The sequence below is a fragment of the Apium graveolens genome, chromosome 3 (genome assembly GCF_009905375.1).
Source record: "Apium graveolens cultivar Ventura chromosome 3, ASM990537v1, whole genome shotgun sequence".
NCBI lineage: Eukaryota > Viridiplantae > Streptophyta > Magnoliopsida > Apiales > Apiaceae > Apium > Apium graveolens.
The window spans coordinates 38,450,878-38,461,607 of record NC_133649.1 but is presented as its reverse complement, the minus strand read 5'-3'; the positions used below and the strand labels follow the sequence as shown (position 1 = coordinate 38,461,607).

Below are 10,730 nucleotides of genomic sequence, written 5' to 3'. Positions count from 1 at the left end.
TGGAAGTTGCTCACAAACTGAGCTGATTCACTAGAAATTGTGCACTGATCAGTCTCTGGGCACCAGCACAAAGCTCACAGACACTAGCGATTTGATTAACTCCATAATTAGCCAAAGTGTCCACCTTCATCGTCAAATCCTTAAGTTGGACAGCGATAGCAGTTGCTGCGTCCAACTCCAGAATTCCTGCGACTTTTCCCCGAGTCAGCCTATGGGAAGGATTCTGGTACTCATTAGCAGCCATCAGTTCAATAAGTTCATAAGCTTCATCATAGCTTTTAGCCCACAAGGCTCCTCCTGAGGCTACATCAAGTATGGGTCTAAAAGTAGCACACAATCTATTGTAGAAACAGTTAATAATTATCCAATCAGGTATGCCATGGTGTGGGCACTTCTTTAACATCTCATTATATCGATCCCAAGCCTCACACAGAGATTGTCTAGTTTGTTGAGCAAACTGAGTAAGAACATTCCTGATTGCAGCAGTCTTCGCCATAGGGAAGAATTTAGTGATAAACTTTTGAGCAAGATCTTCCCAAGTGGTGATAGACCTTGCTGGTAGAGAGTGTAACCAGCACTTAGATTTGTCCCTTAGAGAGAATGGGAAGAGTCGCAGCTTGATAGCATCTTCAGTCACATCATTGAATTTGAAAGTGTCGCAGATCTCGATGAAATCCCTGATGTGCATGTTGGGGTCTTCAGTAGGAGAACCCCCAAACTGAACTGAGTTCTGTATCATCTGAATCGTGCTTGACTTGATCTCAAAAGTATTAGCCCCGATGGCTGGTATGATGATGCTTGACTGAATGTCATTAATCATAGGCTGAGAATAGTCCATCAAAGCCTTCAGATTTTCTGCTTGATCACACATCTCTACTAAAGCTGGTTCTTCAACTTTCTCTTCTTCTTCTACCTTCTTTTCTTCCTCAAAAACTTCCTTACGAACCATTATCGCTCTCCTCGGCTTGATCCAGATTTCTCTTACGAGTCCGAGAACGCGTATGCATACACGCTCGCTAGATCACCTGAAATAAGACAAGGCAACAGCAAAGTAACAATGTCCGAGTCAATGAACTTTAACGACCACTGATGGAAAATACATAAACTAAAAATTAACACTGCAGTCCCCGGCAGCGGCGCCAAAAACTTGTTAGTCTCTAAATACGCGCTAATATTACATGCAAGTATACGCGTTCGCAAGTAGTATAGAATCTTTTCTAGTTCGTTCCCACATAGACTATATTGGTTAACTAATTAATTCATGCACTTAAGCAACAATTTATGGTTATTATTCAATGCTAAGATGATAACAAATTGAGGTTGTTTATAACTAAGAATTACGCTAACTATTATAACTATGAGAATAAGATTGACTAAATTAATATATATGACAAACATGGGATTCTAACTTCATTAAATACTTCATTCAATAGCCTTATTGTTCTCAACCTTAGCATGCAACAGTGTTGACACTAATCAGACAACACGAAACTGATAAACGCCAACTTTCATTGCACGAGTACCATACTACCAGACATCCACAAAAGAGATAGAAGCTGAATAGACACCAATTATATTGAGACCCTATATATCTATAGAATTTGACAATATAACGGTTTAAGCACAAGTTATCTATCTTGATTACATAGGGCAAGTAAGATGGGTAAAATTACCTATAAATCATGCATAACAATACATGAACCTATACTAGCATGGCAAGTTCTAAATCCTTAAATTCACCGTCGCTTTATTAAGAATTAACACACTATCTTATAAGTTCGCGATGCTCATAAGACGAATACGCACAACCAATACTAGGATATCAATCAATCACCACATACTAAGGCATCAAAACAATTTAGCTAAAGAAATCCATAAATAAATCTGCTAGAACCCCACGATAACGGTTAGCCCATAATCGGACTCATCATCAACGTGGGTTCCGATGAAAGCATGGTATAACAAACGTAGTCTTTATAATGAATAAATAACAGAGTATAACACAAGAGTAAAGGTTCAACAAAACAAGAAACGAGCATCCCAAATTACAACTCAAACAAAGATTCTCTTGCCGTCTTCTCCTTAGCTCTGAGTGTCTCTCGCTTGATTACTTATTAAAAACGACCTTATTTTAATATATATAGCAGCCCTTTGCAATATGGAAGTCTCCCCACTTAAAATCGAATTAGAATCAAGATTCTTTAATTTCGCACTGGCGCGGCCGCGCGCTGTCACAGCGCGGGCGCGCTGCCTTTCTGGAATTCTGGCGCGGTCGTGCGCTATCACAGCGCGGGCGCGCCGTCCTTTTGGGAAAAACTCAGATTTCATCTTTTTCCTTGCTGCTTCGAGCTGGCTTTTCATGAGCTTTTATTCCAACACCACCTTGACACCAAATTAGCACCATAATAAATATTAATTCACCTGATTACCTAGATAATGCTTGAAATGCAAAAACACTAGAAAACACATTAAAACACTTAACAACTTGAGTACAAATGCATCAATTCAAAGCTTATTAGAGCATTATAAAGTATCAATAATGTCACTCAACACTATCTGACATTCCAAGTATTATATATAGATGATATATAATAGATAAGGAACGACATACCTTCTCTACAGGCTGTTAAGACTTGGTTGAGAAATAGTTTCTCGATGAAAGACTTAGGCGATGCTACCTATATATTAGGGATCAAGATCTATAGAGATAGATTGAAGAGATTAATCGACCTAGTCGGAGTACATACATTAATAAAATATTACATCATTTTAGGATGCAGGAGACAAAGAAAGGATATGTTTCGATGTCTCACGGGATAGTGATCTTAAAAGATAATTTCTCCCTAAATCATTAGATGATAAGGGTCGTTCAAGAAAGTTACAGATGCGTCAACAATTGGATCAATAATATGTACAATGATATGTATTTATCCTGATATTTCGTATACTTTGAGCATGACGAATAGATAATAGTTTAATCCAGGTGAGGGTCACTGGATAGTTTTCAAGATTATTCTTAAGTACTTAAAGAGGACTAAAGATTTAATTTTGGTGTATGGAGAAGATAAGGAACTGGTTGTAAAGGGTTACACTGATACTAGTTTCTTAACCTAATTTTTGAATAGACAAGGATGATTATACGTCTATGTCTGGTTTGTGTTTTGTCTAAATATAAGTTATGTTAGCTGGAATGGTTCACAGCAAGAACATTGATGATTCTATAATGGAAGCCGAATATATTGATACTTTTGAAATAACTAAGGAGACTGTTTAGGCATGTCCTTAGGCGATATCACCTTATTAATGAGATTAATGATTAAGGAGATATAAATGTAAAGTGCATAGTAATGATAGTGTTGCAAACCCACTGACTAAGGCTTTGTCGCAACAGAAGCACGATGGTCATACTAGTTCCATGAGTATTAGATACACGGGTGATTGGCTCTAGTGCAAGTGGGAGATTGTTAGTGGTTGTGCCCTAGAGACAACACTATGATGTTTTAGTTTAAGACATTTGGATTATTAATGTTTATGTTCTATCGATTGTTCCCTTTATAATTTATTAATTCTTAATTTACTGCAATATATGTTAGATTAATAAATGTCCTTGGAATATGATATGCAATTCTATATCTCTAAATACGTGACTTAGAAATGAGATTATGAGAATAGTATCAATATTCCTAAAGGTCCCTAGTCGAGTATTATTATTAAGGGACAATAATAATGCATTAAGATTGGTGTGTTTGTTGACTGGTGATCACATCTCATTGATCATAGGTATGAAGATACTAAAGTAAAAAACACAGTAAGATGTATATGTACATGGTGCTGGACAGACCAAACGTGAGATTCTACATGTTTGTTGTGTCATAAGTAATTCTCCCAGTGATAATGATGTAATGGTCCTTATACCTGAAGTCATTATATTTCTATACGAGAATTAATATACATTGATTCCATTAAAAGTTATCCTTGACCCAGTAATGATAAAAGTGGACATTGGGTATATTATAAATTGTATGAGAAATATGAATGATCTAGATGGGATTTAACCCTTCTATTTTAGGAGTGATATTATTGGCCTCTTGTGTGAGCTAGACTATGAAATACGTGGCCACACTCAAATTTGATTTGATATGATAGTCTACTCATTGATCAAGGAAACTTGGATTAAACTATGATGAGGATGACACATTACATGTCTCTAGTTTAATATATAATATTTGGTTAAAGGGATTATATTACATTATACATTATTCACGAAATGTTTAATCGATCACGGATTTAATTATTATTACTTGGGTAGCAATGATTTATTACTAGATGTCGCTCATTGTTTACGATTTTAAATTAGATTTAAAATTCGGTGCCAACGTAATAATAACCTATAGGGTCACACACAAAGAATGCTTAAAGGATTATTTAATTTAAATTAGATTTAAATTAAATTAAAGTAATTTGAATTATTTATAATATTAATTAAGTTTGACTTAATTAATTAGATAAATAATGATATTCGAATTTAGTCATATTAATTATGAAATTTATTTGTTAAATAATTAAGTGAGACTTAATTATAATACAAATAGGAATTTTGAATTAATAATAACTCCTAATTAGTTAAGAGTTAAAATTCGTTTTTCTACTCTCTATATAATATCTTCTGTGTGGCTGATTTTTGAGGTGAAAAAAGACTTCTACTAAAACCCTAGCCACCAAGGGAGAAGATGGAGAGAGCAAGAAGAAACGAGTTTGTGCTAGTACACATTCAATCCTTGCGTTCAAGCATTCATGTGGATATCGATAGAGCGTAGATCGCGAGAGCGGGATGCGTGGTGATTGAACAAGCTTTGGATATCCATTAGTCAACCAATTTGTAAAGCTTCTTAAGGTAAGCAATCTGATCTATGAATTAAATATCTATTTTTCGCATGGCTCATGCGGTGGATTTCGAAAATTCTGATTTTTCACGTTTTAAATTACTGTTTCTGTTGCGTTTATGTGCTCGAAACCCTTCTCTCGTAGCCATTGACTATATGACTAAATGGGCAGAAGACAAGGCAATGAGGACAATCAATCAACAAGATTGTATTAAATTTATGTATGCAATCATTATGCGGTTTGTGATCCCAGTGGTTTTAGTCTCAGATAATGGCCCACAGTTCGTCGGATCTGATTTTGAAGTGTATTTGAAAGAACTCGGAATCAAGCACAAAAGGGCATATGTGGCACACCCTCAGGGGAATGGGCAAGTCGAGGTGACTAACAGGACCATACTCTGGGGCCTGGAGAAAAGGTTGGAAGAATCCAAGAAAACTTGGCCAGATGAACTCCAGAAAGTCCTATGGTCCTACAGGACCATAGGGTTACCAATTTTGATGAAGTCTTAAACATTGAAGGTCTCAAAACCAACCTGCAGCTCCTGGATGAAGTAAGAGATCAGACTGTAGATAAGATGGAAAGCTATAAAGAAAAGATAAAGCTCTACTTCGCAAAGAAAGCAAAGATCAGGGAGTATGAAACGGGCGATTTGGTACTCTGGTACACCGAGGCTTCGGACCCAACCAACCAAGGAAAACTACAGCCCAACTGGGAAGGGCCCTACATAGTCAAAGAGGTGCTTCGTCCAAGAACCTACAAGCTAAACTACCTCAACGGAACCGAAGTCCCAAACACTTGGCACGGACTTCGTCTCAGGAAATTCTATCAGTAGAAAGGTGTGCATGGCTATATAGTTTTTGTTAAATAATAAGAAATACAAATCTGTATTTTCCACATCTAGAATGTAATCGACTCTCGATACCTATTTTGTAATGAAACTTGTCGTGCTTATTCAGTCCAAAATAATGTTGTTATTATGATCACATTTGTTACGACCGGCATTTTGTGTAATATTATTTACGAACTCTGTATAATATTAGAGTCGATTATAAATATATTTATTGATTGTACATTTGTGTGAATGGAATTTGCTGCATTATAAATTGTTTTATTTAAAATATGAATTTTTCAAAGCGAGAGTTTTATTAATTGCTCTTATTACCTTGGGAAAATTATCTTTTAAAATTTATTTCATTCACAAATCACAAAAGTGATCTAATAAAATTTCAAAAAATCCAAGTTATTTTATGGTACAACTTTTATAATTTTCAAAATTTTATTTTAGTTTATAAAAGTAAATCTTTGAAAATAGTTGTTTAGTAATTAGCAATTTACACGGATACCCATACATGCAAATACCCTCCCATTCAACTTAAAGGGTTAAAAGACCATTTCAACCCCACTAACTCTCATTTTACTAGCCAAATTACTTCTTTGTCCTTGCATGCAAAATGACTCAATCTTGCTAGAGGGTTACTTTTGTCAATTACCAACTCCACTCACATTTAGTCAAATCAAAACCATAAAACAAGCACAAGTTGTCATGATCGTTTCATTTTTCACTCCATACTCCACTCTCTCCTCCCTCTCTTCTCTTCCCTCTCGGCTAAAACCCTTCCCTCATCCCCTTCAATTTTTCTTCAACAAATCCTTGCCATTCTAGTGTAATTTCAGTACTCATTAATACAAAATACACTTTCCAAGAAGTTCCATGCTTAGGAGATGAAGTTTAATGCTTGCATGTCTTGTTTTTATGTGATATCCAAGGAAAAACTCTTAATTCATGTGGATTAAAGAGTTTTCCATGAGAAATAATTTTTATGTGCATAAACTAAGTGTTTCCTTGATTAAAACTCCTTTAAAACACTTGCATGCTACTGATCTTTAGTTGTAATTCCATGTTTTACTTTGCATGTTAGAGATAGGGCATTATTTTCAAGAATGATCAAGCTATATATGCTCTCTTTTTCAAAAATATACATGCATGTTTGGTTTGTGATTAAATTCGACCTATATGGGCTAAAAACAAATTGTTTCCTTGATATCATGCTTGATCTTAGTTTTTAAAAGATAGTGTGCATGATCCCTTGAAATAATTTATTATTTTAAGTTGAATTTATGAGCTAATAATCCCATTGTTTAGTCGAACTTGTTTTTATGATCATTGTGAGTTGCATGTTAAGTTTTAATTTGCATGTTGGTGCTATAGGGTATGAATGATCTCCATTCTTGGTTGAGGTCTTATTTTAGAGTCTTATAGTAGTAAATTTGCCTTGGTTGAGATTTAATTCGTGGTTTTGAAGTGGGAGTTAAGGTGGAAAGGCTAGGATAGAATCCTGAATTTTTTTTTCCAGATTTGCATGTGAGTTGTGTGTTGATTTTGAATGGGCATTTATTAGGCATTGTTAGGCCCAATCCACGGGGAGTTAGTACTTGGGCTGTAGTTGAGTCCAGAAGCCATATATTAGAGAAACCCAACCATTTAGTGAGGTACACACACCAAAACTTGGATTCTGCCAGAACAGGGGACAGATTGAGTTTAGTATCTTTTGGAGGTCAAAAAGTTGGATTAAGAGTAAGCCCTCATTAGGCCTTGATTAGTATTGATACTAGGGAGTTTAAGGAAGAGTTTCAAGTCGAACCATGGAGGTTTAGAGTTAGAACCAATGAGTTTAAGTTAGTCCAAAATAGGGCAGTTTTCAGGACACCCATTTAGAGTTGTGTCAACTTTGAGGTTAGGCCTAAGAAAATCTAGGAAGGCCCTTAGTGTCATTCCATGTGCACAAGTTAGATTATAGACTTAAGAATCCATTAGGTCAGTTTTGGTTAGGAATATTCGAGCTTTATTGGTGTAAAAAGCCGAGAGTCGCCTAAGGTGTCTCCATAAGTGTGCAAGTGAGAACGCTTTATTTTAGCGTTTAGTTTTATGGACCCTACGCGTGAGGCATGAGTGAGCCCTAGTGTTTGAATTTAGATATAGCTCAGTAGAGTGTTAGGCCAAGGTTTTGGCTAAGAGAATTTGGACCACCAAGTGTAGGCCTTTCAAGAGTCGAGACTAATTTAGTAGTGTGTCGCAAGTGGAATTGTGGAGATTTCAGAGTGAGATCATTCAAGTCCCGAATAAAGCACCAAGTCTAAATAATAGTATGAGTATACCTATCTGTGTTATGTACTCCAAGGTGCTACTATATGTATATGTGCATGGTATTGTGTGTTAACCTAATGTCTTACGCAATATAAGACACCAAGCGTTACTTGGAGTCAATTTGTGCATTTAGTGTTAGGGTTGTTTGGTGTCATAAGAGTCTGTAGTAATGATGGATTCTTATTATTTTGTAGGATCGAGTGAAGATATGAAGTTTGCCGTCAAGGTCGAGTAGTGCTCTCGTCGCTCTTAAGACAAGTCGTGTGTAGTCAAGCCTTCTCAAGGCAAGTGTCCTTCCCTTGTAAACTTATATTGTGCAAGTATATTCCTCTTGTTAATATTTTGTGATGCAAGTGACCCTCTTTCAAACTTATATTTATGAAAGTGTACCCCTCTCTCGTATTTTTACAATGCAAGTGTTACACCCATTCTAAACTTATATTGTGCAAGTGTACTTTTCATTCGTAATGATATTATGCAAGTGTTTTCCCCTTGTCGAATTGATATTATGCAAGTATATTCCTTTTGTTAATCATATGTTATGCAAGTACCCTGAGATACTTATTGGAACCATGATAGCTTGCTTGTTAAAAGAATTTGATGTTGCCCATTGTCGTAAGTACCCGAACTTAATTTGAGTTAGTATAATTGTTATACCTCGATCACTCCAAACTCATTCAGAAGCGTTTTATACCTTTAATAATCATTCATATACCTTTGTTGTATTCCCCTTGACTTAGTGTTTAAATATCCTTATTGATTATACATTATCAAATTTCCTTGCGAACTTGAGAAAGTTAATCCCTTCGAATCATATTACCATTTTCGATTGTTTTTCGTTTCCTTTCATTAAACCCTGAGATAACGATTCATTTGTACACTTTCTTATTACCCCTTACTATGATACTCGAACATTGAAATATCTTTGATACCCTATGATTGTAATCCTAGTTGAGATTCCTACCTTTGTGGTTTATTGATTCGAACTCTTTTTCAATACTTTATTCCTTGATTGTTAAACTATTGATATTCATCTTTGACAACCTCTAGTAAGAAGATTGTTCTTCTGTCGATAAGAATCTCATAATCTTAATCCTTTGATTATTGATCATAACCCTATTATTTGAAATCCTTCGGAATTGGAATGATTGATACCCTTACTTATAATCATTAGAATTTTCCTATGTTGAACTATTGTTACTCAACCCTGATTATTCCTTTAAATCAGTGAACTGTTCCTTTGTATTGAACCCTGAATTGATTTCCTCACCCTGATAGTTCAATTCATCTGGCAATAAACCTTAACTTAGTACAACTATTGTTAAGTTTGGCCTAGAATTCCTTAAAGAAGTACACGATCCTTTCATGCCTAAAGAGCTTTTGAAATGTTATTATTTCTGGCATCAAATTTTTATAAAAATGCAAAGTTTTTAAAAGTCAAATTGTCAAAGGGACAAAAAAAATGTTTTCTTGAGAATAGTGGATCTGGACTAAGACGCAGGTCCTTTCCACACTTATTTGAGGCTTAAAACCTACCTCGGGATCCCATTAAATTTGTTAGAACCCAGCGAGGTTCGGGATTACTTCGCGGCTGATCACCGGCTGTAATCCGTAGCATCATAAAATGATTTTTGAGTTAAGAGTCGATTCAAAAAGATTTTGATCTGACTAATGATGCCATTTTTCAATTGTTTAACTTATGAATTTGAATAGTTGTTAATATTCCAATTGTTGATTATATACCTTGCTGAGCATTTGGCTCACCTCTTGCTATTATTTATGTATTTCAGCTAGCAAGTATGGTTAGATTCAAGCAGACCGCCCGTAAGTCCACTGGAGATGCTGAGGCTTATTTGAAAGCTCAGGTAGATAGCTGAAAGTCTATTGTGAGGACCGGTAGTTATGAATTGTAATAGTTTGTAGTGTTGGACTGTTCTTCAAACACTAAACCTAGCGATCTTGGATATTATCTGTAAATAGCCTTTTGTAATATTATTTTATTATTAAGTAATTTATATTGTTAAGTGTGATTTGGGGATGTGACAGGTCTTGGTATCAGAGCTATGGTTTAGAGTCCCTGAAAACAGTCCAAATAGCTTATAAGGTGTAGAATATAAATATAGGAAGCGCGAGAGAGTAAGTAGATATTATTCGGGTAAATAGCTAATATTTCCCTTCTTTATATTTCAGCAAAGGATGCATTCGTCTTCGTCTTCAGTGCCATCTGACACTATCTCTTTCTCTGTGTACGCTGATTTGAGGCTTCAGTTTGATAGGTTTCAGGGGAAGTATGATCGATTGTTGGAGAGACTCGATGTATCTTTTGAGGATGATATTCGACTTAAGAATGAACCTAGGGCGCAGTTGATCGTGAGACTTGAGTCCTTGTTGCAGCTCGTCAACAATAAGCTCAATGAGATGCCAGCGCACCGCGACCACAGTAGCCAGCATACCATCCAGCTAGTGGCAGATGAGCTTTAGGGCATAGTGAAGGTGCTTCAGAAGCAGGAGTGGATCGAGATTCCGAAGGCTCGTGACGATAGCGAGGAGGCTCAGGAAGCAGAAGATTAGGTCAATTAGGAGCTAGATTTCCTAATTTCCTTTCCAGTTGGCTATCATTCTAGTTGATGAACTCTTGAACTATGTAGTTTCCCTATTTCCTTGTTGAACTTTGATATCGGTGTATTTTATTCGAACCTTA

The 10,730-nt window shown here is 35.9% G+C and overlaps 1 protein-coding gene and 1 non-coding gene across 2 annotated transcripts; both read left to right on the top strand.

Moving 5' to 3' along the window:
- Positions 1 to 374: 374 nt before the first annotated feature.
- Positions 375 to 481, top strand: LOC141716527 (small nucleolar RNA R71). Its single transcript, XR_012573233.1, has one exon. It is a non-coding gene; the product is annotated as a small nucleolar RNA R71 (small nucleolar RNA).
- Positions 482 to 5,039: 4,558 nt separating this feature from the next.
- Positions 5,040 to 10,510, top strand: LOC141714132 (uncharacterized). Its single transcript, XM_074517670.1, has 3 exons — positions 5,040 to 5,299; positions 10,076 to 10,133; positions 10,220 to 10,510. The coding sequence occupies exons 1-3, from the start codon at positions 5,040 to 5,042 to the stop codon at positions 10,508 to 10,510; spliced, it is 609 nt and encodes a 202-aa protein (XP_074373771.1).
- Positions 10,511 to 10,730: the final 220 nt, after the last annotated feature.